General features: G+C 59.2%; 8 protein-coding genes across 8 annotated transcripts; 3 read left to right on the forward strand and 5 right to left on the reverse strand.

The window, feature by feature from the left end:
* Positions 1-256: 256 nt before the first annotated feature.
* Positions 257-4,882, reverse strand: PSEUBRA_005971 (uncharacterized protein; the record flags this gene model as incomplete). Its single annotated transcript, XM_016439366.1, has 1 exon — positions 257-4,882. The coding sequence occupies one exon, from the start codon at positions 4,880-4,882 to the stop codon at positions 257-259; it is 4,626 nt and encodes a 1,541-aa protein (XP_016289684.1).
* Positions 4,883-6,189: 1,307 nt separating this feature from the next.
* PSEUBRA_005972 (Chaperone DnaJ, C-terminal) lies at positions 6,190-8,291 on the reverse strand (the record flags this gene model as incomplete). The annotated part of the gene is made up of 2 exons (XM_059465730.1): positions 6,190-6,287; positions 6,647-8,291. 2 exons carry the CDS (start codon positions 8,289-8,291, stop codon positions 6,190-6,192), a joined length of 1,743 nt encoding a protein of 580 aa, XP_059321701.1.
* Positions 8,292-9,113: 822 nt separating this feature from the next.
* PSEUBRA_005973 (uncharacterized protein) lies at positions 9,114-10,553 on the forward strand (the record flags this gene model as incomplete). The annotated part of the gene is made up of 1 exon (XM_016439358.1): positions 9,114-10,553. The coding sequence occupies one exon, from the start codon at positions 9,114-9,116 to the stop codon at positions 10,551-10,553; it is 1,440 nt and encodes a 479-aa protein (XP_016289685.1).
* A 101-nt stretch (positions 10,554-10,654) lies between these two features.
* PSEUBRA_005974 (Phosphotyrosine protein phosphatase I superfamily) lies at positions 10,655-11,155 on the reverse strand (the record flags this gene model as incomplete). The annotated part of the gene is made up of 1 exon (XM_059465731.1): positions 10,655-11,155. One exon carries the CDS (start codon positions 11,153-11,155, stop codon positions 10,655-10,657), a length of 501 nt encoding a protein of 166 aa, XP_059321702.1.
* Positions 11,156-11,403: 248 nt separating this feature from the next.
* PSEUBRA_005975 (Short-chain dehydrogenase/reductase SDR) lies at positions 11,404-12,369 on the forward strand (the record flags this gene model as incomplete). The annotated part of the gene is made up of 1 exon (XM_016439350.1): positions 11,404-12,369. The coding sequence occupies one exon, from the start codon at positions 11,404-11,406 to the stop codon at positions 12,367-12,369; it is 966 nt and encodes a 321-aa protein (XP_016289686.1).
* Positions 12,370-12,389: 20 nt separating this feature from the next.
* Positions 12,390-12,804, reverse strand: PSEUBRA_005976 (Protein of unknown function DUF2346; the record flags this gene model as incomplete). The annotated part of the gene is made up of 2 exons (XM_016439376.1): positions 12,390-12,626; positions 12,694-12,804. 2 exons carry the CDS (start codon positions 12,802-12,804, stop codon positions 12,390-12,392), a joined length of 348 nt encoding a protein of 115 aa, XP_016289687.1.
* A 354-nt stretch (positions 12,805-13,158) lies between these two features.
* Positions 13,159-14,526, reverse strand: PSEUBRA_005977 (uncharacterized protein; the record flags this gene model as incomplete). Its single annotated transcript, XM_059465733.1, has 1 exon — positions 13,159-14,526. One exon carries the CDS (start codon positions 14,524-14,526, stop codon positions 13,159-13,161), a length of 1,368 nt encoding a protein of 455 aa, XP_059320311.1.
* A 1,717-nt stretch (positions 14,527-16,243) lies between these two features.
* PSEUBRA_005978 (Dynein heavy chain, domain-1) lies at positions 16,244-25,825 on the forward strand (the record flags this gene model as incomplete). The annotated part of the gene is made up of 1 exon (XM_016439352.1): positions 16,244-25,825. The coding sequence occupies one exon, from the start codon at positions 16,244-16,246 to the stop codon at positions 25,823-25,825; it is 9,582 nt and encodes a 3,193-aa protein (XP_016289689.1).
* Positions 25,826-25,960: the final 135 nt, after the last annotated feature.

Below are 25,960 nucleotides of genomic sequence, written 5' to 3' on the forward strand. Positions count from 1 at the left end.
CTTCGCACTTTGCAGCTGCGTCGAAGCGAGTCGCATGTCATCCCAAGCTGCAGCCCGGCTTGCTGGTGCGATCTCACTTTGGACGGGCTGGAAGGTGTTCTCACTGCAATTGAGCTTGATGATGATGTGTTTGTGATTGGGCTTGCTGTGGGCAGGGTGACTGATGTGTTCTACAATGGCTTGCACTTGACCCGATCAACCTCGAACCAAGCTGCTTTGAGCATCGTCCACTCTCGGCAGGCGACAACGTCCGCATCTAGCGCTTTTTCCCACCCTTGCCCTTGACAACTTTGAACCCTTCCCCTTGACCAGGCACCTTGCCCACCGTCACCTTCTCCACCGTCTTAACACTCGGCGTCTTCACCCCACCACTCGTCGCACCCCACTTAACCCCCGTCCTCCCCTGCACATCCAACTTCCTCTTGCTAACAAAATCGTTCGCGAACCTGCGCCCATCCAACGTGCTGCTGTTGGCGTACACCGTGTCGGCAATGATCTCGATCACATCCGCCGAGGGATCGAGCGGGAATTGGAGGAGCATGTCGATAAAGTCGTCCGTCTTGATGGTGAGGCCGACGAGGTTTTCCTTGCAGTAGCGGATGAATTCGGGCGAGGGGGCGGTGGGATCGGCGGTGGATCGGATGCGGGTGGCGGGCGAGGGCGAGGCGGGGAGTGCGGAAGGTGTGGAGATGGTGGCGGGTTTGGTGCCAACCACGTTCCAGGGGCTGCCCGTCGAGGTGGGAGGTTGGGTGGCGCTGGCTGTGCGGCTGGCTGGAGTCACGCCCGGTCGAGCAGCAAGGGGTGAAGCAGCTGCAGCAGTAGCCGGCACGGCGCCGCTGGGAGTGGAAGGCTTGCCTCCAGCCCCAACCACCGACCAAGCACCACCGCCACTCGCCGCAGTAGGAGCCGCAATCGTCGAGGAGGCAGTTCGACCAGCCGAGTCCGCGTACCCCTTGCGCATCGCGATCGCCTGAGCATTCTGCTGAGCTTTGAGCTTCTCAGCGCGTTTGCGCTCCTCCTCCTGGATCTCCATGAGCGTCTTCTTGGGCGCCGTCTTGCCGGCGTTCCACACAGGAGTAGCGGGGCTGCCCGCCGCCGCCGCAGCAGCAGCAGCAGCAGCGTTGGCCGCCTCGGTGTTGATCGTCTTGGTGGCAGGCGCCGAGGCCAGACCCCAGCTGAGCGTCGTTGGGAGGTCGTCGGCGGCACCGGGTGTGGCAGCCATGCGAGCACGAGCTGCTGCCTTTTCTGCGGCACGCTTCGCCTCGGCACGTTTGGCTTCGGCTTCCTGGATCTCGCGCAGACTGGGACCAGTCGTTGAGGTCGAGTCGTCCTTGGCGGCGGCCCAGGGAGCGGGTCGGCTGGCGGGGGCGGGCGATTCGCCCGTGGTCGAGGCATCGTTGAGCCAGTCAGAGAGGGGTGCTTGGGCGGATACGCTCTCGAGTTCCTTGCCTCGTCGGAACTGCTCCTGTGAGACGACGCGCACGTTGCTAGCACCAGTCGGGCGGGCAGCAGCGGCAGCGCGGGTGGCCGGCTCACTTCGAGACACGTCCGAGGGTTGTCGCTGCAGGGCTGAGCGCGACTCTCGCTTGACGTCCTTGGCAGCCTTGTTACCGGTGAGGGTCATTGCGGGCATGCCAGAGAGCTCGGGCTCGGAGGCAAACTCGACGGCCTTGGGAGACTGAGGCCAGAGCTCTTCAGGACGCGGCTCGCCAGTGGTGAAAGCTTCGGGAGGTGGAATGTCGGTATCGGCAGTCTTGGCAGGCGTTGTGGGTGCTTGAGCAGCGCTGACGGCAGATACAGAAGCGGCGGCGGCGGCGGCGGCTGTCTTCTGCGCCTCCCTCTTGCTCATCTTCTTCTGCGGTGTGGCAGGTTGAGCCACGTCGACGTGGGTGTTGACGGCCAGCGTTTTGTCATCATTCTCTTGGAAGGCAGCGGTGGAGCCGGCCGAATGCTCGTGAACGTGTGCATCGTCTTGCTGCGTGGGAGCAGGGAAAGCGTTCTCGAACGATTGGTGCAGCTCAGCCTTGTGCTCGACGGCCTGCTGGTGAGCCGAAGTCACATCATGCTGAGGAGCAGGCGATCGGGATCGTCGAGGAGTTCCGATGGGATCAGCAGCTTTGATGGCCTCGTTGCGCAGAAGAGCCTCGCTGAAATCCATCTGGCGGTTGCTCACATCGGGTGTTGTAGCAGAGTAGGTCCAAGGTGCCTGTTGCTGCTGTTGCTGTGGCTGCTGGTGCTGCTGCTGTTGTGCTTGTGCCTGCTGCTCGCCCCATTGACCTTGCTGCGCCTGTCGCATCGAGTCGAACTGCGATCGAGACGCGACCGAGGCCGTGTTGGTCCAAGGGCTGCTGGCCTGGTCAAAATTTTGCCTCTGCTGCTGGTGGCCAAAGTTGTCAAAGGGTTGTCGGTCACCGACCAGCGGGCTTTGGTGGCCGCCGCCGAGACCGACATCCCCAAATTGACCGAGACCTCCATGGCCGATGCCGCCCCAGTGAGAGGGCGTCATGGCAGACTCGTTGCCCCATCCAGATCTTCCGAGGCCCCCGCCGAAGCTGTCAAGCTGGCCAAGATGCATGCCGCCTGGGCCTCGCTGACCGGCAGCTTGGCGCTGCTCGTGCAGCTCGCGCTCGCGAAGCATCGACATGACATCGTCCTGATTGCGCAGTCCGGACTGGGCAGCCGAGAAGATGTCGTGACGCCCGAAAGGCGAGGCGGGTGCGGGACCGCTGTTTCCGAGACCACCGAGAGTGAGGGACGAAGGCCAGCCCTGCTGCTGCTGCTGTGACTGCTGAGGCTGCTGTTGCCTGCCTGCCTGCGCTGCCCAAGACCTGTTAGAGTCGAAGGTATCGCTGAAGCGACTCTGCTCGGCGCCAGAGTTTGTTTCGAAGGCGGGTCGAGGAGGTGCTGGGCTGTGCAGCCAGTTGGAAGGAGGAATGATGAAAGGCTGGAGAGCATTGCCAACCGCAGCGACGACCTGAGCAAGTGGTTTGAAGTCGACATCTTCCTGACGCTTGATGAGCAAGTCATCGGCAAAGTACTGCTGCGAGTACCAGTCCTGCATCATGAGACTGCTAAAGGGGCCTTGCACGTTGCCAGCCATGTCCCTGTAGAGCCACATGGACGTTTCGGGTGACCAAGGTGCGGCCTGCATGGTTGCTTGAGGGTGGTGGTGCTGTTGTTGTTGCTGTTCGAAGTGGTCTCTGACGTCACGACCGCGAAGAAGATCGTCTGTGTTGGAGCCAAGGTGGTCGCCAGCGAGGGCGGATGTAGGAGGTAGACCGGGGCTGTCATCCTCGTCGAGCTTGAGCGAGCCAAGCACAGCAGAGGCGTGCTGCGCCAGGTCCTGATCGTCGCTGCCAAGACCGTGGTCGGCCTGAGCTGCGATCTGACTGACAGCCTCCTGTGCTTGAGTGCTGGGCTGTTCGGTCACTTGGGTGTGAAGAGCAGCGGATCCGCCGTTGACTGCGCTTGCGTCGCCTCGGGTCAGCTGAGAGTGCATCGGTCGAGCCTGACTGATCTGACGCTCTCTTCTCCTGTCGACGCCCGAGGATTTGCCGAAGCCAATGCTGCCATCGGAAGGAGGACCGATGGGACCTTCACCGGGCAGACGGTCCTTGTGGCGTGCGAAGCGAGCCGAAATGCTGAGTCCTTCGGGATTGGCGCTGGGCACAATGGGCTGCGTTGGCTGCGATGACTCTACTGCGGGTGCGGGAGGAGCCGCAGGTGCTGACACAGCAACATCGGCAGCAGCCGGCACATTTCGACCTCTGACGCGGTTGGAGCTGAAGGCATCGGAGAAGGCGCCCATCACTCCTCCGCCATTGCCAATCGTGCCGGACTGACCGATGGCGGACTGCGAAGAGCGTCCCCAAGAGCCCATACCGCCAGCTGCACCATTGGTCGAGGATTGTGGAGCGTGCACCTCGTCCTGACTGCTCTTGAGGGAGCGCACACTGCGAGAAGGGGCTTCCACTGGAGTGGGACCGCCATCGTTGCTGTCCATCCTTTTGCGGGCAGGAGGAGCTACACCGGAAAGGACACCGCCCTGAATGCCAGTGAAGCGATCTCGAGACACCGAGGGCGAGAGGGGACGCGAACCAGAGTTGGTGGTCACGCCCGCCAAAGCGCCATTCGAAGCACGCTGGAACAGGCCAGGACGCTCCTTCTCCGCCTTGTCCCAATTCGACGTGCCAGCGGAACCGAAGCCGCCTGAAGAGCCTCCTGAAGTCGATCGTGCGTTGAGCCCGCGCGGTTCGTTGCTGCCCAAGCCGGGTGATAACGGTCCCGCACCGACGGCTACAAAATCGGCAAAACCAGGTTGGCGACGATCGGAACCGACCTTTCTGCGGGAAGTGCTCGTGGAGCGCTCGGGCGCAGCGCTACCTCCAGGCGGGACGGCTTCCACGGGCGAGGGCTCTGCGCTAGCGTTCTTGCTGGTGCGGTCCGAACTGTACAGACTCAGCATCTTCTCGCGCGATACTTTGTCCTTGGCGAGTGCTGCGGAAGAACCGTTGAGAAGCGTCGTCGAGGAGGAGTCACTGTCGCCTTGCGGAGTGGAAGCATGCGTGCCATTGCGATCCGAGGATTGCGCAGTTGCGGCAGCGGCAGCCGCAGCGAACGAGAAGGCACCAGGGCTGCTCACCGACGGGCTCACCACAGGTGCCGGGCCAGACAGATTAGCAAGACCGACAGGCCCGCCATTACGCTTGCCGCCGCTGTTGCCGTTGCTGCCATTGCTGGGAGCCGTAGTGCCGGCAACGGGGCCCGTGCCAGGGCTGGTAGCAGCCGAAGGCGTGGTGGAAGCGGGGTTTTCCTTGCCGCCTGATTTGCTGGTTGGTCCTTTGCGCATCCACTCGGGACCAAATTGCATCGAAGTCGCCATGGTGTCAGAGTCGAGGATGGGTAAAATGCTGATGTGGAATGGAGGTGGCTTCCGTCAGGGTGCTAGATCGAAGCTGAGATGGTCAGCGCTGTGTGTGAGCTGCTGGGAAGGACGCAAGGGGACAGCCTTGAAACTGAGCTGAGAGCGAAGCGGAAGTGGAAAAGGTTGCTTCCGGTGCGGAAGGGTTGATGCTGAAGGGTCAGATTGAGACGAGAGGGTGCTGGAGTGGACAAAGTGTATGCTTGTTGAAGGATGAATGCGATGTTGGTGGATCAGGAAGGATGCAGGAGTGTTGCAGTGTCTCTCTGACAGCTCTTTGGAGAGAACCAATGTCGAGTGCTGAAGGAGGAGATGCTCGATTGGAATCGGTTCGGTCGAGGAGAAGCAGTGCGGGCAATGCAATTCGCAAAAAGAGATTGTCGAGATTGAGTTGAAGCTGAGCTGATTAGCCAAGGCAAGTGCGCCAGATCCAAATAGGTTCAGATGGAGCTGCTGTGTACCGGTGGAAGGGATTGAAGTGTAGGTTGTTCTGATGCTGATTGTATGTGCTGGATCCAATGTGGTCGGTTGAATGGTTTGGGGTGTGTACGAGCGGCAAGTAGAAGGCTGCGGGAGTGTTCACGCTGTTTGAGCGGATGAGAGATTGACTGAGAAGCGAAAGAAGAGATGATGAGAGCAAAGGCAGATTGAAGGCTTTGCAAGATGAACACAGGAAGAGCGAATGACTGACTATCTTGAAAAAGAGTAGTGGCAAGGGCGTCGCTCCCAAGACTACGCCTGACTGACTGACTGACTGACTGACTGGCAGTCCCTTTCTCACCCAGCCAATCAACCTCTCGAGAAGCTGGTTGCCTGCCATGCCTTTTCCTTCCCTTTCTCTTCTGCGCTGACCTTGGACCGCAGACACACACACTTTAAAATTGACTCTGCGCTTTGCATTCAGGTTGCGGTAGCGAGGCTGGCAGCCAGCCTTCTTGTCTCACCGTTGGATTTCTTCCTTTCGTGTCTGCTGGCCGCGCTTTCCAAGGCAGGAAGAAATTGTTTCTTCAGCCCAGCAGCCAGTCAAATTTCTTCTCGCCCAGCTTGAGATTATTGCCAGCGTGTTAGGCCTGATTCAATGCTGCCTTTCCACGATCACTCTCAACAGCTTCATATCAAGTGGTCTCTCTCTCAAGCACTGCAGGTCATGAAACACAGGACAATCATCGGGGAGCCTCATGAAAGAGTCGGCGCCATGCATGCAGCAGAATCCATGTGGGAGGGTGTTTCTATTGCTTTGGAATGAACGCATTACAAAAGCGACATTGCTACGGGCTTGGTTTGGTATTCGCATCGTCTGGCTTGCTGCTGTCCTTGTTGTCGGTCGTCGAGTCCTGTGGCTTGGATTCAGCCCCTGTACTACCTGCTGCAGAACGAATGAACGAATCGGTCAAGGGGAGTCGATGAGAGGTGGTGGGATTTCAGCGAAATGAAATCTAGTGACTACAGAATCGGCTGCCTCGTCTCTCTTTCTCTAGACGCTCGATGCAAGCTAGCTTCACTTTCGACTCGTAAGCCAATCCCATGCGCGGCCCAGAACGCCTCTGTCGGAGTCACTGGACGCTTGCTCTGTGCTTGGCCCACTTTGCGCTCCGGCTGTTTGAAAGAGGGTAGCTTTGTCGGCGGCGTACTTCTCTGCTTTCGAGCTGGCAGAGGAAGCAGGGGCAGCAGCGGCGTCGTCGCTTGCGTCCTCGGAGCGAGACGAGTGATGGATGGTGAACCTACCTGTAGAAGTCTTTTTCGTCGATGTTTTGGCCGAAACCGGCTGACCTTTGTCGGAAGAAGCCGAAGAGGCCTTTGCATTGGCGGTCGAGGCAGACCCAGCCTGGCTTGGTGGAGCGGATCTGCTTGCTGCCTTGGCAGTCTTGCTTGACGACGAGCTAGAAGAGGCATTGTTGCTGTCGCTCGAGGCGGAAGAACGCCCTTCTACCTCATCGGCATATTGTTGTAAGATCTCGCGCTGTCGCTTGGTGAGCGAGCGCGGCATGCTGACCTCAAATTGAACCAACAGGTCGCCCTTCTGTCCACGTCGAGTTGGCGACGGAACACCGCGTCCGGGCAAGATCATCTCCTCGCCCACCTGCGTGCCCGCTGGCACACGTACCTCGACTGCACCGTCCAGAGTGGGCACGCGCACCTTGCCGCCGAGCACGGCGGTGTGGAAGGGAATGGTAGCCGGGTAGAACAGCGTGGAGCCTTGACGCCTCCAGATGCGACTGGGAGCAACGTGGATGCGAACGTAGAGCGAGCCTGGCGTGCCAGCACCGGAGAGCGGTACATCGCCAAAGCCGTCTTTGCGAATGCGGAAGCCGTCATCGACGCCTGCCGGAAGATCGATCTCGACTTCCTTGCGTCCGCGTACCCTGCCGATGCCGTCACAGGTGTTGCAATTGTCGCCAGGTGCGACCGTGGAGCCAGCACCTCCGCACGAGGGACAGGTGGTGGCCATCTGGAAGCCGCTCTGAATCACAAACGTGCGAGTTCCGGTACCGTTGCAGGTAGCGCAGGTGCTCTTCTTGGCGCCAGGTTTGAGGCCAGAGCCTGTGCAGGTGCCGCACCTCTCGATGGGGTTGATGACCACCTTGCGCTTGGTGCCCTTGCACGCTTCTTCGAAGGTGAGGTTGATGGTAGTCTCGAGATCCTCTCCTCGTGCTTCGCCTGCAAAACCTGCACCACCGAAGCCTGGCCCGCGCTGACCTGGACGTCCACCGCCCCCGCCAAAAGCGCCGAAGAGAGATTCGAAGATGGAGCCGGCGTTGCCTGCGTTGGAGAAGCCGCCAAAGTCCTGGAATCCACCGAAACCGCCAGCACCGAACGGAGAGGAACCTCCGCCGCCGAATGGATCGAAGCCTGGTTGACCATCTGTAGTCCCGTACTGATCATAGGCGGCACGCTTCTTGTCGTCGCTGAGCAAGTCATAGGCATTCTGGATTTCGACAAAACGTTCCTTGGCTCCCTTCTCCTTGTTGGTGTCCGGATGAAACTTCTTGGCGAGATCGTAGTAGGCACGCTTGATGTCCTTGGTGGCTGAGTCCTTCTTGACTCCGAGAACAGAGTAGGGGTCCTTGGTGGATGCAGAGCGCAGGGTTGATGACGAGAAGGAGCGTGTGGGCGAGGTAGGCAGCTGATGACCACACGAGCTACATGAGCGAGGACGAGTGGAAGCGTGAGACCAGCTGCCCAGAGAACGAGACGAAGCGGGAGCTTTTGAGGAAGATGCGGCGTTGTCTGTCCGTGGCAGTGAAGTGCTGGACCGTGATGCAAAGGAGCGACGGGGTATCGAAGCCGTGACAGTAGCAGCAGTCGAAGAGGAGGGTGCACAGAGCGGCGATAGACGGCCGAGTGCGCCACGAGCTGCTGGCGTCGGCATGGCTGCGATCTCGATCCACACGAGCTTGACGAGTATGAATGTTCCGAGAGAGAGTGTGTGGCCAGAAGGATGGGTTGAGAAGGAAAGATGTCGCTGAGCTCGTCAGCCTTGTGCTTTGGTGGAGGAGAGCACGGCCCTGTGCGGAGAGAACTTTCCAGACTTTCCCGACTTTTTTTTTGCGTGTTCAAGGCTGAGTCGTTCAGATCTTCTCAAGGCACTTGGATTTGTCAGGCTGAAAAAGGGAAAGCTCGTCTGTTAAGATTCGCTTTTCATCTGATGATGAAATCGGGTTGTCCGATTTGCCGACTGCTTGACCACGAGCCACGAAGAGCCTTCTGTGCCGACGCGTCGTCGATTGGAAAGAGCGAAAATAAGAAAATTGCTTTTGATCCACTATTTTTGATTTTGAAAGAGGCCGTGCCTTTCGGCTAAGGATTTTGTAATTTATTTGTTTTTATGTTTTAATTGTTGGCGTGTCTCAGGGCGATAGAGCTCTCCGCTTGTCTCGCTCTGGTCTGCACGAGCAGCGTTGTGGCATCATCATCGCCAGAGAGAAGCGCGATCCCAACCATCGCCCCATGCCGAGCGCGATCCTTCCTTCCTATCATCCATCCATCCGTTCATTCATACACCGCACGTCGTCGAAGCTCGCGATCTTTATCGTCGACACTTCTCTGTCGAGCATACCCTCTTTGCGGCTCATTCACACCCTCCTTCGCATTTCGGAACACGGTCTCTGAACGACGCGTCGAACCCTCCGATCCTCCTTCATAAATATCCTCGTGTAACCTCATCAGCTCACCTTCTCCTTCTGCAAGCAACATGTACGGTCGAGGCGGCGGTCAACAGCAATACCGCGGCGGCATCTCGTCGTGGGACATGCAGGCCAACTCCGGCTACACCTCCTCCCCTTCCCAACAGCAGCAGCAACAGCAACAGCAGCAAGCCAGCTACTTTGGTAGCAATATGCTCTCCTCTGGCTCTCGCGACGATGTAGGAGGTTACAGCGGATACGCTTCCGGTGGCTCCAGCTCGCACTTCCCCTCCCAGTATGCCGCTCAGCAGCAGGGCAATGCCGCTTCCTCCTCTTCGGCCAACTCTCGGCCCAATTCGTTCGCCAGCTTCTCCGAGGCTTTCCAGGGCAGCTACAATGGCAACTCGCTCCTGCCTCAGCAGCAGCAACAACAAACGCAACAGCAGCAGCAGGGCCAACAGCAGCAGCAACCTCCCACCACGTCGTACAGGAGCGAACACAGCTACTACCAGCCTTCTTCCGACTCGTACGGCGCTAACCGCGATCGCTCGGCTCAGGCAATGTATCCCAACGCCAGCGACGGCTTTGGCAAAGACTCACGCTTCGATAATGGCTACTCATCGGCCAGCGGTCAACAGGACTGGAGCAATTACCAGGCCTCGTCGGCTCAGACCAGTGCAAACGCCGCCTCTCGGTCCCAAGCCACAACCGCTGCCGCGCCATCCGCTTCGCCCTCGGTCGCTCCTGCTGCCACTTCTGCTGCTGCTACCGCTGCTCCTCAGGCGCCAGCTGCACCACCAGCCAACGTGCCAAAGAAGCGAGGACGCAAGCCCAAGAACCAAACCGAGGCTGCCGCTGCTCCCGCTGCCGCCGCTCCAGCAGCAGCACCTGGTGGCAAAGCTGCAGGCTACCCAGCGCAACAGCAGGCCAACTTCATCGATCCTTCCGCGACCATGATCAAGACCAACGGCGCTCCCACCACGGCCAAAGGCAAGAAGGCTGCCGCTGCGGCGGCTGCAGCTGCTGCAGCTGCTCCCCCTCCCCCCGCCGCGCCTGTCATCGCTGGCATTCGACCCAAAGGCAAGCGCGGTCGCAAGTCCAAAGCCGAGCTTGCCGCTGAAGCAGCCGCCGCCGCTGCCGCGCCTCCTCCCGCACCCGTCGCGGCCATCGACCCATCCATGAACCCGCCGCCCGCTAAACGCAAGCGACGCACCAAGCTCGAGATGCAAGCGGCCCGAGCGGCCGAAGCGGATGCCAACGCGCGTCAAGCTGCTCTCCAAGCCGCCGGTCAGGCGCCCATCCCCGTCAAGGACCCCAGAGGCCGCAAACCTGGCTCCAAGGGAAGCTTCACCATCGCCTGGAACAAGGAGATGGTCTCCAAGATCCAGGGGTTGAGGGTGTTCGGCAACATGATCGAGGACGATGCGACGCAGGGCGAGTTCGACAAGGTGGTGTTGGACTTGTTGAGCATGCTCGATGGCAAGCTGCCTGGTGACAAGAAGCCCTGAAACCAATCAAAACGGTAGAAGACTCTCCTCGTTGATACCACGTCCATTCTCCTTTGTCTATATGTAACAACGATGCGCTGTATTGTAATTGGACCTCTTTTCTATGATTTTGACAAGCCTAGTTCGCGGAGAAAGGCTCGTGAGTAGCGCTCAATCTGTCTGTATGTTGCCTCGAAGTCACCTGTATAATAGCTATCTGCGATTGGTTGACCGTCATCGACCTCTCCGAACAGCCTTACGTTCGCCCGACTCCCGGAGGGCTGCATCCGCTTGAGGTTGCGCACGTTGTTGGTGTCCATCCCGAAGATGTAGTGGAACTTGTCAAAGTCGGCGCCGGAGATGCCGCGGGCGGTGTTGTCGAGGTCGTAGGGGATGTTGCGACGATCCAAGAGGCCGGTGGTGCGTTCGTCGGGTTCTTCGCCCGTGTGATACGCGGCAGTTCCGCACGAGTCGAGAATGCCGAAATGCGAACGGACACCGGAGGTGGTTGCGGTGTGCTCGAAGACAGCAAGGGCCATAGGGGAGCGACAGATGTTGCCGAGACAGACGAAGAGGACGTTGATCTTGTCGTCGTCCGAAGCGGCGTCGGTGGATTTCGCCATAGTTTTGGCTGAAATGAGAAGTGTGTGAGGGGGCTGCCGGTGCGCGTGGACGGTGATCAATGGCAGATGGATCTATCGAGGATGATGGTGGTGAGCAAATTCTAGGATTGTGAAAGAGAGAGCTTTTCTTGGCCCCGTCCGTGCGTTTCCGAAATCCGAACACCTCTTTCTGCCTCCACACTGCCCTATGCGGTAAGCACTTCGCTCCACTCCCTCTCTCCCATCTTCAACACTCGACAAACGCAACAATGGTGAGCCTGTCCACGCTGACAAGCAAGAACGCGTCGGTCGACACCACAGGCCAGCGCGCGCTGATCTCCGGCGGCACGCAAGGCATCGGTGCTGGCATCGCGCTTCGATTCGCTCTCTCCGGCGCCTCCGTCTGGCTCGTCGGTCGAAACGAGAACAAGGCGAACGAGGTTCTCATCCAGCTGCGCGCCGCGTCTGCCGAAGCGGCACGACGAGCGTCATCAAAGTCGACTGCCGAACACCAATTCTTCCAGGCCGACCTGTCGTCCACTGCGGGGGTGAAGAAGGCTGCTTCCGAGATCTCGTCCAAGGCGGGACGCGGGGGAGTGGACTACCTGATCGAGACGCAGGGTGGCCCACCGCACGGTGCGGTGGAGACCAACGCCGAGGGCGTCGAAAAGCAGTTTGCTGTCCAAGTGCTGTCCCGCGTAGGGTTGGCGAAGGAGCTCGTCGAGTCAGGCACTATCAAGCGCGGCGTATTCATGGTCGCTGCTCCCGGTCAAGGCGGTAAAGCCGCCATTGATGTCGACGATCTGGACTTTGTCAAGGCGAAAGCTGCCGGTAAATGGTGGTCCGGTCCGATTGGGTTGATCAAAAAGGGCTCCATGGCATCTTCCGTCCTCGACGCAGCTAATCAGCATCTCGCCGAACAACACCCCACCCTCACCTTCACACACGCCTTCCCCGGGTTCGTAGCGACAGAAGCACTTGGCAACCAGGGTCACTCGTCGCTCCTCGTGCTGGCAGGCAAGATCGCTGGGCCGATCATCGGAAGCAAAGCCGGCCCAGGAGGCTACGCCGAATTGCCCTTCTACCTCCTCGCCAACCCTGAAGGTCAGAGGTACCTCGAGACCGGAAACGCAAATCTGGTCGATAACAAGCTCAACAAGCTTCCGCTCAGCAAAAACGTCCAGGACAAGACCGTGAGGCAACAGATCTGGACCAAGCTCACTTCGTACTTCTAAGCAATGTTGACTGTATTGTATCAGACCAGCCGTTGACTGCGTTTGTCCTCGACTAGACTGGCGATCTGTGACCTTGGCTGTTCGGCTTTCGGCTGTGATGATGAGGGAAGGGAAAGCGACTCTCCCTGTTCTTGCAGACGTGCTTCTCGTTTTGCTAGACGCTTCGCCTTCATCTCGTCCAAAGCGGTGCGAACGTCTGCCGAGTTGCGTGGTGGACGGTAGAGCGATTCTTCTTTCGGCCAGAATTGGTCTCGGATCTGTAAAAGGAGGGAAGTCAGAAGGCATGCTTTGACGAGAAAACAGATCGAGATGGGAGGTGCTTACGGGTGCGACGTTTCTCGCGTAAAAGTCTGGGTCGCCGTAGTGCACCATGACGGCAAGAGGGAAGAAGAGGTACAGGCCGAACTTGAACAGTTCGAGATTTGGGCCGGCCATGTTGACAGGTGTGTGAGGTGTAGCTGCGAAGGAGCGTGCTAGTGTAGGTCTTGTAGGCCTAGAACGGCGATGAGAGTATCTCAGAAGGGTGTCTGGGGGTCGTGAACGGCTTGGAGAGAGCGTATTTGGAGGTTGCGTTTGTCGTCGAAAGAGCGTAGTGGTCGGAGATGATGGTATCGAGCAGCAAGACGAGGAGCAAAAGGGTCTGCTGACTTGAGCAAAAGCTGCAGCCTCGAGCCAGAAAAAGCCCGAATTCCGATTCGCCTCGTTCGCTGTCTGACACCTTGCACCACATCACACCTCATGTCTCTCACATCATCCTAACATGTCACAACGATCAATGGGTATATTGCGCTAATCATCATCATCGTCGTCTTGGTCACTGTAATCTTTGGCGCCCTCAGCATCGGCCGTGTACCCGACCAGCTCCTGCGAGTAATCCGGCATGCTTCCACTCCCACTGCTCTCCTGATCGGCGAACAGGGCGTTTCTCCCCGCGTCTGACCCGTAGACTTTGCTCGCGCTATGCCCTGCACCTGGCACGAGCGTCAGCGTATGTGTGAGCTGCACACCTCTGAAGCGGCGGTTGAACCAGGCGGTGGAGGTGGGGATGTCGGTCTGGTTCGTCTCCACGGTCGGATCTAGGGCGGGGAAGCTTCCTGGAAAGCCGCTGAGTTCCTCCGGAGACCGAGTGGCAGAAAGAAGATTGAGATACTTCCAATAGGCCAGATTCCGATTCCTCCTTTTCGGCCCACCGACGGCATGCGCCATGCACGTCTGATCCCCGTGCTCGCTATCCGTATCGCCCAACCCCACCACGTACCGCACGTCCTTTGCTGCGTACGAACGGAACAGCGCGGGCGCCACGAGGGGGGACACGATGCCGTAGGCGGCAGTGGACCTGCGTAGACCGTACCGAAAATCGTTCCACGTCGGACAGGAAACCGTGTCTACCCCAACAGGTCGATCCTGAGTCAGATACAGCTGGGAAGATGGATCGCCTACGACATACCGTATGCTCAATCGCCCATCATTGGGATTGGGCAGTCCCAACATTGCGTATCTTTGCAACATCTGAGCGCCTCCACCGTGCGCGACGAAGGTGATGGTCTTCATATTTGGGTACTCGATCGGATTTGCGAACCTGAGGAGGAGCGAGTCGAGCACGGCATAGCTCGAAATTCCGCTCAGGGGTGGATTCGTACTGCCCTCTCCCGCAGTCCACGCATTGGAATCCCCCCAGGCGAGATGCGTCTCGTTGTACGCACCTACATCCTCCAGCGTGCTAAAGAACAGCGGAGCGACGCGGATCGAGTTGACATCGGCGCTACCGAGAGAAGCATTCCGTGCTCGCGTGTAGGCGTTGTTGAGAATGCTCCAGTAGGTGTTGGCATTGCGCGCGACACCGTGGACGACGATGAACGCCGAGGTCGCATCGGACTCGTCCCGGGGCGTTTTGGAGTACCACGTGAAGATCGAGGTGGTCGGGGTGATGGGGAGGGTGCGAGCGTAGGCTCCGGGGGGACGACGACCGACGGTGGTTAGGGAGTGGTCCCCGATGGTGCCACGGACGTCGGTGAATGCGTCCCGCTTTGCTAGTGAGAGGCCATGCGAAGGAGAGGTGGTGAAGAGAAGGGTGATGAGGAGCGTGACGAGGAGGGGCTGTAGAAGGGCGGTCAGGCCACGCCGTGATGGCGAAGGCGGTGATTCTGCTCTCGACATACTTCGTCTGTGAGGGTGAGAGGTGAGGGAGACCGACATCGAAGCAGCTCAGACGGGAGGAGCAGCGAGGGTATATATCAATCGACGTCGATGAAGGCAGATGCGGTCGGCTCAAGACTTGAAGAGCTTCTTCATCACCAGGCTGAGCCGACTGGCGCCGATCCTGGCCAAGGGATAGTGGCGACGCTCGATGGGCGCAAAAGCAAGACGAGGCTCGACATGGCCCTCACTTCATCTTGGCCACCGCAGCTGAATCAAGGCCACACCACCCGACTTTCATGTGCTTTCCTTGTGCGCGTTCGTCAAGATCAAGCTTGGCGTTGTCAGTCGCCTTACGCTCCGAGACCCTGGACAAGCTCATGACAAGCTTTGCGCAAGCTTGATCTTGTTTTTGCTCGCCGCATGTGCGCGGTTGACCGGGCATGTCGGCAGCGCAGAGTGGTACAAATGAAGTCAGGGGAGGCGATCGCCGCTGTCACCTGCGCGGTGTTTCAAAGTGGGATCGACCCCGTGCATGAAGGGGGACAAGCGAAGCCGACTCGGCGTTCGGCATGATACACGATTTCAAATTCAACGTTGTCCAGTGTCGGGGCGAGTCGTGAGGGCGAGGCGTTTGATTGATTGATCATGCCGCCGGTATTCATTCCCAGCGGGGTTGACCGCGGCGATCTCATTGGTAGACCTGGCGCAACCGCCCTACGACCGCTTCTTGCCAGTCGTCAGAAGGCAAATGACCGCTCATGGTTCACCCTCCGTGCTGATCACATTGCGATGAGCCGGATGTTCACAGGCCCTTACGAGAACGAGAGATCATGGGATGCAGCAGGGAGTTGTCTGCTCGGCGCTTGGCCCTCGGCTAATCAAGCAAACGTCAATTCTCGACGCGACAAAACGACGCGTTTGCTCAGCTCGCTGGCGGCGATGAAGAACAACACTTTTTTGTCTTTCGCCGAGGTGTCACCTTTCGGTGCCAAGGCTTGAAAGGACCATGCTGGTTGCCTGCCAAGACGCCGAGCGGGCGATCAGGAACGCAAGAGCCTTGATCTGCGAGGGTGGCTGCAAAGATAGCTCCGGCTCGCTTAGGGCCGCACGCCGATGTGAGAGCAGATCTGGTGGCGACGCAACCCGATCTTGGGTCAAGCAGCCCGTCGTATGAGGACGCCTTCGCTCAGACATAATACCTCGATGGGAGACATTCAGAGCCTAAGACCTGGACTGTTGATGCTGCAGCCGGTGAGATGAGCAGGGCAGCTCGCTACGATGGATCTCTTTGAGCTTTTTGCGACCTCAATTTCGGCTCGTCTTTCTTCTCATCATTTGCTCAGGCTGCAATCATTGCTTTCACCATACCTTCCACCGTCGTTCATCCGCGAATCGGGTCAGTGCTGCTACGCCTAAGTAGAAGGCACCATGCACCATGATGAGCACATGTCACAAGCAATCTGCCGGTGTGTACCTCTGGTTGAGCATCTGACAGGCGCCACGGTCAAATTTCGAGGGCTTGAGTGTTAGACCGAGTTTGTCGTTGTGCCTTCAGGGAGGCGCGCCGTGCCACACGCTTCCCTCGCGCGAAAAGACCAACACTTTCACAGCAAAAGGGGTCCAGCACAGCAACCCTCGAGATCAGGGCTCAGTCGCATCCTTTCCCTTCTCGCACCATCATCATTCCAACGCGCTCCGATCTCTTTTCAAGAGAAGCGCGCATATACACGCCAATATGGAGGACGCAATAGCTGGCGGCGGCGGCGGCTCCAACGGTCGCTTGCTCAGCCGTCAGACCAGCGACACCGACTTGCGCTCCAAGGGCGCTCTCACCTCGTCCGATATGTCGCCATCCTCCTCCTCGGCGCGCTTCAATGGCCACTATGACACCTCGCGTCTCAAGGCTTACTTTCGCTCGCTCCTCCCTATTCTCCTCGACTCCGAGCCCGAGCTCGTATCCGAGCTTCTTCTCGATACACCAGCATGGAACGAGACAGCAGCTGCATTCGTCGGCGATCCCAGCATCATGACCGCCTACGTCAACAAGATCCGGCGTCAGGATGTCTCGTCCGATGCACCCGAACACGAACTGTTCGACTATCAGATGTCGACGCAGGCGTCTTATTCTTCTCTTCACGTCTCGAGCATCGCTCTCATTAAGCGAGTCTCCATCCTCGAGCCTACCGTCCCTCTGCCACATCAGCTTCATGTTCTCACCCTCTTCGGTCCAGCTGCTGCTGCTGCCGCCGCGGCTGCCGCTGCGACATCCACAGCGACAGAAGCGCAACCTGTCACCACAAGCTCTGCCAACGCCGACGATGGCGAGGGCTCGACTGCTGCTTCAGCCGTCCGCGAGAGCCCCTACGAGGCACTCCACAGCGTCGTCCACAACGTCATGTCGCCCTGGTTCGACGCTTTCGTAGCGAGCAAAGCACCCAAGGACAAGGCATTAGTATCCGGTGCAAAGACAAAGGAAAGCGATACCAAGATGGGCATCCCCATGGCAAAGCGCAAGTTTGCCGAGCTCGAACTCAGTCTCTTTCATCTGCAGCAGAACGTCGACATTCCCGATATCATCCTCTCTATCCACCCTGTTGTGCGTGCCGCCGTGGAACGATGCCATGCCGCTGGCACACGCGTCAGCGTCGAAGCCGTCGAGCCAGCGTGGCTCCTGCAGGACTCTTCCTTCCTCAACAAGCTCCAGTCCGACGTCAACTCGTGGGTCAAAGAGGTCCAGACCATCACCAAGCTCGACCGCAGCGTCGCTTCCGGCACCGCTTCGCAGGAAATCAACTTCTGGCTCTCCATGGAGAAGGCGCAAGAGTCGATCGAGCAGCAGCTTCGCTCGGATCCCATCGTGCTCACCCTCGACATCCTCAAACATGCCAAGCGTTTCCACGCCACCGTCTCCTTCCTCGCCGACACGGGTCTTAAGGACTGTGCCGAAAAGACCCACAACTACAACCTGCTCATGAAGGACTTCCCCATCAACGAGCTGCTCTCCGCCACAGATCTCGACAAGTGCGCAGATGCGCTCAGCGCCATCTTCAACCATCTCAACAAGAAGCTCCGCATCAGTCCCTACCCGGTCAAACGTGCGCTTCCCCTCGTCGAAGCCATCAGCAGAGACCTCAACGATACACTGCTTAAGGTCTTGGCGTCGCAGCGGATCATGTGGCAAGAGTTCCCGCGCTTCTGGGAGACCGTCTCGGCGGCGGCCGAGGTGTTCCAAGTCTGGGACGAGCTCATGAAGGACTTTGTCAACATCGCCAGAGAAGTGACACGCAAGCGGTCGGAAAAGTTTTTGCCGATCAAGATCAACCCGGCTCATGCCAAGCTGCGCGAACGACTCAACTACATCGGCGCTTTCCGCAAGACGCACGAGCAGCTGCGCGCCATGGTCAGCTCCGGCAAGGGGCTCACCATGCCTGGTGCGGTCAGTGCAGGCACCGTTGCCTCGGCCAACGATAGGCAGGTGGCTACACAGAACCTTGCCGGAATCGAGATGAGCGAAGAAATCCGTGCTGCCTATGATCAGGTCAAAGTCATCGACGTGCTCGACGTCTCGCAGGAAGGGACCGAGATCTGGACTACAGCCGAAGGCGCCTACAACGAGCGCGTGGCGCGGGTCGAGAACAGCCTCATCGCACGTCTGCGTGACTTGCTCGGCCAGGCCAAGTCCGCCCGAGAGATGCTCCGCGTTCTGTCACAGTTCAACAGCCTCTTTGTGCGTCCCAAGGTGCGAGGCGCCGTGCAAGAGTATCAACAGCAGCTTCTCAACAGCGTCAAGTCCGACATCAAGGCACTTCACGATAAGTTCAAGGCACAATATCGCCCTTCCGAGGCCAACCACATGAGCCAACTGCGCGACGTGCCCGAGATCGCCGGTGCCATCATCTGGGCGCGCCAGATCGAGCGTCAACTCAACGTCTACATGAAGCGCGTCGAGGATGTGCTCGGAAAGGGCTGGGAGCTGTATGCCGAGGGCCAGAAGCTGCAGAGTGAGAGCGAGACCTTCCGTCGCAAGCTCGACACCCGACCGCTCTTCGACAGCTGGCTGCACGACATCAACCGCAGAGACATGAGCATCACCGGCCGCGTCTTTGATGTTACCAAGAACCGCGCAGCAGGCAATGCGTTCCAGCTCAGCGTCAACTTCGACGGCCACACCATCTCGCTCTTCAAAGAGGTCCGCAACCTCATCTGGCTCAACTTCCAGATCCCGCACGCCATCACCAACCTGGCGAAAGACGCCAAGAAAGTCTACCCCCACGCCGTGTCGCTCATGGAAACGGTGCGTACGTATAATCAGACGTGCGGCTTGGTGCGCGCCAACCCGGAGATCACCTGCCTCATCGCGCAGGTTTACACCGATGCGCACCAGCTCGTTTCGCAGGGCATGACATTGCGTTGGGAACACTTTGCCAACATCTACGAAAGCGCACGTGCGGCGTCGTACCTTCCTGGCTCGGGCGGCGAGACGGGCCGAGAGAACCGTCAGGTCGCCTTTGTTCGCCAGTTCGCCAGCGTCGTCAGCCTGTTCCAGGACAAGACGGCCGATCTCATCGAGATTCAACGTGACATGCACTCCACCATCGAGGAGCTCGGCAAGTGCGAGTATCGAAGCGAAGCATTTGCCGAGCGACTGCAGAAGATCCAAAAGACCATCGACAAGCTCAACCTCGAAGGCTACCCCAACTTGGACGAGTGGGTCGGCAACCTTGACCGTCTCATCGAGGACGTGCTTCTGCGCAGGCTCAAGTCTGTCAGCGTTGCATGGTGCCAAGCTTTCGTGCGCCACGGTATGAGCCAAGGCGGGACCAAATCTGGCTCAGTGCGCGGAAACAAAGCTCTTGCTAATGGTGCCAATGGCGCTGGAGCGGGCGGCATAGACGGCGAAGCGGGAGCGGCTTCCGACAAGATCGTCCTGCAACCCATCACGCATGAGGTTCGCATCCAGAACCAGGTCATCTTCCTCGACCCACCTCTCGAGAACGCACGAGCGTCATGGTTCCGACAGCTTCACGAGGCGTTGTCCGTCGTCTGCTGTCTCACAAGGATCCAAAGCTCGCGCTACGAGATCGGCCTCCAGATGCGCGGCAAGCAACGCGCTACGGAGCAGGACTACACCTCGCTGCTCACCCGCTTCCAGGACGACTCGCTCACCAGGCCCTTCGTGCTCATCGAGGCCAAGCTGGCAGAGGTCGGCAGCTACGTGTCCAAGTGGCTTCAGTTCCAGTCGCTGTGGGACCTTGAGACCGAGCACGTCTTTGCACGTCTCGGCGACTCGCTGGCCAGCTGGCAGCAGCTGCTCGCTGAAATTCGTCGCACCCGCGCCACCTTCGACAACTCGGACTCGCAGCGATCGTTTGGCATCTGCGTCATCGACTATGACCAGGTCCAGAGCAAGGTCAACGCCAAGTACGATGCCTGGCAGCGCGACATTCTCAATCGCTTTGGCACCAAGCTTGGCGCGGCCATGCAGGAGGTGCACGCCGCCGTCGCCAAGGCACGCGTCGAGCTCGAACAGCACAGCATCGAAGGTAGCTCCACCGCTCAGGCCGTCACCTTCATCACCTTCGTCCAGGATCTCAAGCGCAAGACCAAGGCGTGGCAGCCCCAGATCGAGCTCTTCGGCACAGGTCAAAAGACGCTCGAGCGACAGCGTTACATGTTCCCTCAGGACTGGCTGTATGTCGATCAAGTCGAAGGAGAGTGGAGCGCTTTCCAGGAGATCCTCGGCCGCAAGAACGCCAGCATCCAGGATCAACTCGCTGGTCTACAGATGAAGATCATCGCCGAGGACAAGATCGTCAGCGACAAGATGACCACCATCATCAGCGAGTGGGAGCAGCAGAAGCCCATCCAAGGTACGCTCAAGGCAGACGGCGCCATGAATACCATCAACGTCTTCGAGACGCGTGTCTCCAAGCTTGCCGAGGATCGTGCGCTCGTGGTGCGCGCAAAGGAAGCGCTCGACCTCGAGCATACGCAGGATGACCGCCTCGAACCTGTCTTTGAGGAGCTGCGCGATCTCAAGACTGTCTGGACTGCGCTGTCCGGCACATGGAGTCAGCTCGCCGAGATTCGCGACACAATCTGGAGCAACGTGCAGCCGCGAAAGCTTCGACAGCAGCTCGATGGTCTGCTGGCGCAGACACGCGACATGCCCAGCCGCATGCGTCAGTATGCTGCGTTCGAGTATGTCCAGGAGCACGTGCGGGCCTTGCTCAAGAGCAACCCGGTCATCTCCGACCTCAAATCCGAGGCGATGCGCGAGCGTCACTGGCGTTCGCTTTTCAAGCAGCTCAAGGTGCAGGATCACTATTCGGCCAGCAGCATGACGCTCGGCACCGTGTGGGATCTCGATCTCAAGAGGCACGACGTCATCATCAAAGCTGTCGTTGCTCAAGCACAGGGAGAGCTGGCGCTCGAAGAGTACCTCAAGCAAGTGCGCGAGGCGTGGACCAACTACACGCTCGACCTCGTCAATTACCAGAACAAGTGCCGGCTCATCCGTGGCTGGGACAACCTCTTCCAGCTGGCCGGTGACAACCTCAACGCGCTGCGAGCCATGTCGATGAGCCCACACTACAAGGTGTTTGAAGAAGAGGCGTCGCTGTGGGAAGACAGACTGTCCAAGATCTCGGTGCTGTTCGACACCTGGATCGATGTCCAGCGTCAGTGGGTTTACTTGGAAGGCATCTTCAGCGGCAGCGCAGAGATTCGTCACATCCTGCCGGTCGAGAGCTCGCGCTTCCAGAACATCAACACCGAGTTCCTCACGGTAATGAAGAAGGTGTACAAGTCACCCTTCGTGCTCGACGTGCTCAACATTCCCGGCGTCCAGAAGAGCTTGGAGCGTCTCGCCGACCTGCTCAGCAAGATTCAAAAGGCGCTTGGCGAGTACCTCGAACGCGAACGTGCCAACTTCCCACGCTTCTACTTTGTCGGTGACGAAGACTTGCTGGAGATCATTGGCAACTCCAAGGACACGGCACGCATCCTCAAGCATCTCAAGAAGATGTTCGCAGGTATCGCGACGGTCGAGCTCGATGAGGGCACAGGCATGCTGACCGCCATGGTCAGCCGCGAGGGCGAGTCGGTGCCCTTCCGCACGCCCATCCTGCTCAAGGACTACCCGAAGATCAACGATTGGCTGGCCAAGGTGGAGAGTGAGATGCGCGTCTCCCTCGCCGAGCTGCTGTCGGAAGCTGCAGCCGAGCTCGAGTCGTTCTACGTCAGCACCGACTCGCTGACCCTCGAGAACTTCCTCGCATGGATCGCCAAGTATCCAGCACAGCTCGTTGTTCTTGCCGTGCAAGCGAGGTGGACAGCGATGGTCGATGAAGCGTTCGAGAGCGGCGCCGGGCTGCAGCATCCTCTCGATGTGGTGCTGCGTGGACTCGACTTGCTCGCAGACACGGTGCTGACTGATGTCGAGGCGCTGCAGCGACGCAAGTGCGAGCATCTCATCACTGAGCTCGTTCACCAGAGAGACGTCATTCGCCTGCTGATGTCGCAGCGTGTCGAGAGTGCTCGCGACTTCAACTGGCTCTCGCAGATGCGCTTCTACCTGAACCGCCAGATCGAAAAGCCGCTGGACCGACTCACTGTCCAGATGGCCAATGCCACCTTCCCTTACGGCTACGAGTATCTCGGCGTCCCTGACCGTCTCGTTCAGACGCCGCTGACCGACCGCTGCTACTTGACGCTGACACAAGCGCTCCACTACAAGCTCGGCGGTGCTCCCTTCGGTCCCGCCGGAACGGGCAAGACCGAGTCGGTGAAAGCGCTCGGAGTGCAGCTCGGCATGTTCGTCATCGTCTTTTGCTGTGATGAGACGTTCGACTTCCAGGCTATGGGGCGCATCTTTGTCGGTCTCTGCCGAGTGGGAGCGTGGGGCTGTTTCGACGAGTTCAACCGACTCGAGGAGCGCATCTTGTCTGCTGTCTCACAACAGATCCAGAGTATCCAGCAAGGCTTGGCCGACTCGAGCGGCAACGCTACGAGCAACGAGATCGAGCTGCTTGGCAAGCGTGTCCCCCTCAACGACCGCGTGGGCATCTTCATCACCACTAACCCTACGTACGCCGGTCGATCCAACCTGCCCGACAACCTGAAGAAGCTCTTCCGCAACATGGCCATGACGCATCCGGACCGCGAACTCATCGCCCAAGTGATGCTGTTCTCGCAAGGCTTCCGAACGGCCGAGAGGCTCGCTTCCAAGATTGTCCCCTTCTTCAACCTGTGTCTTGAGCAGCTCAGCCCGCAGCCGCACTACGACTTTGGGCTACGTGCGCTCAAGGCGGTGCTCGTCAGCGCCGGCTCGCTCAAGCGAGAGCATATGCTTCGCGGCGATGACGACGCTGCAAACGCTGGCAGCGTGGTGTCGGTCGACGTGTCGGAGCAGGAGATCTTGATCCAGAGTGTTTCCGAGACGATCGTGCCCAAGCTCATCGCCGAAGACGTTCCGCTGCTCAAAAGCTTGCTATCCGACGTCTTCCCCGGTGTGGAATACAAGCCGGTCAACCTCGATGTGCTGCGTGGCCACATCGCTGCCGTCTGCGCCGAGCGACATCTGGTGGAAGGTGGCCTCTGGACCGAGAAGGTGCTGCAGCTGTACCAGATCCAAAAGATCTCGCACGGTCTCATGCTCGTCGGTCCATCGGGCACAGGCAAGACGCAAGCCTGGCAGGTGCTTTTGGCCGCCCTCGAGCGGCTGGAAGGTCAAGAGGGCGTTTCGTACGTCATCGACCCCAAAGCGGTCTCGAAGGAGAGTCTCTACGGCACGCTTGACCCTACCACGCGAGAGTGGAACGACGGTCTCTTCACCCAGGTGCTGCGCAAGATCATCGACAACGTCCGTGGCGAGAGTGCCAAGCGGCACTGGATCGTCTTCGACGGTGACGTAGATCCTGAATGGGTCGAGAACCTCAACTCGGTGCTGGACGACAACAAGCTGCTCACCTTGCCCAACGGTGAGCGTCTCAACTTGCCGCCCAACGTGCGCATCATGTTCGAGGTTGAGTCGCTGCGATATGCGACGCTGGCGACGGTGTCGCGTTGCGGTATGATCTGGTTCAGCGACGACATTGTGCGCCCTTCGATGCTGTACGCTAGGTACCTGACGGGTTTGCGCTCGACACCGATCGAGCTGGACGACGACGAGCTGGTTGGTGCGATCACTTCGCGCAGGGTCGCTGCGGCCTCTTCCGCGGCGGCAGACGGCACAGGCGAGGTCAGTGCCGACCTGCTGGTCCAGCGAGCCGTGGCCGACGCCCTGGCGCCCTTCTTCGAAGACGATGGCCTGGTCAATGGCGCCCTCGAATTTGCAAGGACCGTGCCGCACATCATGGACTTCACTGAAGCGCGTGCGTTGTCGACCCTCTTCTCGCTGCTCAACAAGACCATCCGCAACATCCTCGACTACAACACGCAGCATCCCGATTTCCCGCTCAACCCAGACCAGATCGAAACCTACGCGACGCGCCGACTCCTCATCGCGCTCGTCTGGGCCTTCACGGGAGATGCCAAGCTCGACGTTCGCGCCGAGATGGGCGAGTACCTGCGCAGTCACACGGGCGTCGACCTGCCCTCTCTCGGCCCAGGCTCATCGCTCATCGACTACGACGTCACCTTCTCCGGTCAAACGGTCGAGTGGTCCTCGTGGCTCTCCAAGGTGCCCACGATCGAGATTGACACCGCTGCCGTCTCGTCCGCCGATGTCGTGGTGCCTACCATCGATACGGTGCGTCACGAGGACGTGCTCTACTCGTGGCTCTCCGAACACAAGCCGCTGATGCTCTGCGGTCCCCCCGGATCCGGCAAGACGATGACGCTCTTCTCAGCCCTCCGCAAGCTGCCAGACATGGAAGTGGTCGGTCTCAACTTCTCGTCCGCGACTACCCCCGAACTCATCCTGAAGACCTTCGAGCAGTACTGCGAGTATCGCAAGACACCGTCGGGCATCGTTCTCTCCCCGACCCAGATCGGACGATGGCTGGTCCTCTTCTGCGACGAGATCAACCTTCCCGCAACGGACAAGTACGGCACGCAGCGCGTCATCTCGTTCCTCCGCCAGCTGGTCGAATGTGGTGGCTTCTGGCGGATCAGCGACAAATCCTGGGTCCGGCTCGAGCGAATTCAATTCGTCGGCGCATGCAACCCACCTACAGACCCAGGCCGCGTCGCCCTCTCGCATCGCTTCCTCCGCCACGCCCCGCTCATCATGGTCGACTACCCCGGCGAGATCTCGCTCAACCAGATCTACTCGACCTTCAACCGCGCCCTGCTCAAGGTGACGCCCAACCTCCGCGGCTACGCAGAACCGTTGACGGCGGCGATGGTCGATTTCTACCTCGCGAGCCAGCGGAGGTTTACGCCAGATATTCAGGCGCATTACATCTACAGTCCGCGCGAGCTGACGCGTTGGATGCGGGGGGTGTACGAGGCGATCAAGCCGCTGGAGAGTCTGAGTGTCGAAGGGCTGGTGAGGGTGTGGGCGCATGAAGGACTGCGGTTGTTTGCGGACCGACTGGTGGATGGGGAGGAGAAGAGGTGGACGGATGGGATGATCGATGAGGTGGCGGCGAGACGGTTCCCCACCATCGACACGGGTGTTGCACTTGCGAGACCGATCTTGTTCTCCAACTGGTTGAGCAAGGAGTATCGGAGTGTGGATCGGGAGAGTGTGCGGGAGTATGCAAAAGCCCGACTGCGCGGATACTCGGACGAAGAGCTGGACGCCTCCCTCGTGTTGCACGATAGCGTTCTCGATCTAGCCCTCTCCTGCGACCGAGTGCTGCGTCAGCCTGCGGGTCACCTGCTCCTCATCGGCGCCTCGGGGTCGGGTCGAACCACAGTCACCCGCTTCTGCGCCTGGTTGCGCGGTCTCTCCCTCTTCTCCATCTCCACCTCCAACCGCTACACCGAGGAGAACTTCGATGACGATCTCCGCTCCCTGCTCCGTCGGGTGGGCACCAAAGGCGAAAAAGTCTGTTGGACAATTGACGAGAGTCAAATGTCCAACGCGGCACGGTTGGAGAAGCTCAACACCCTCTTGGCCAACGCAGAGGTCGCGGGCCTGTTCGAGGGCGACGAACACGCGTCTCTCATCAGCCAGTTGAAGGAGGCCAGTCAGAGGGAAGGATTGATGTTGGATGCGGAGGAAGAGTTGTTCGGGTTCTTTAGAGCCGAGATCACGAGGAATTTGCATGTTACGCTCACGATGAATCCCCCCGAGGGCGGCACGGGGGGCAAGGCGGCGGCCAGTCCGGCATTGTTCAATAGGACAAGCATCATGTTCTGCTGGTAGACACGACGGGCAAGGGGCAAAGCCGAATACAAGCAAGATTCTATTCGTCGCAAGAGTCTACAGTGTGTGATCTGACTCGGGCCAAAGTTGAGCATCGCAATCCACCAGCTCTCAACAACCCGATGCAAGCACCAG

The sequence above is a fragment of the Kalmanozyma brasiliensis genome (genome assembly GCF_000497045.1).
Source record: "Kalmanozyma brasiliensis GHG001 unplaced genomic scaffold PSEUBRA_SCAF8, whole genome shotgun sequence".
Taxonomy (NCBI): domain Eukaryota; kingdom Fungi; phylum Basidiomycota; class Ustilaginomycetes; order Ustilaginales; genus Kalmanozyma; species Kalmanozyma brasiliensis.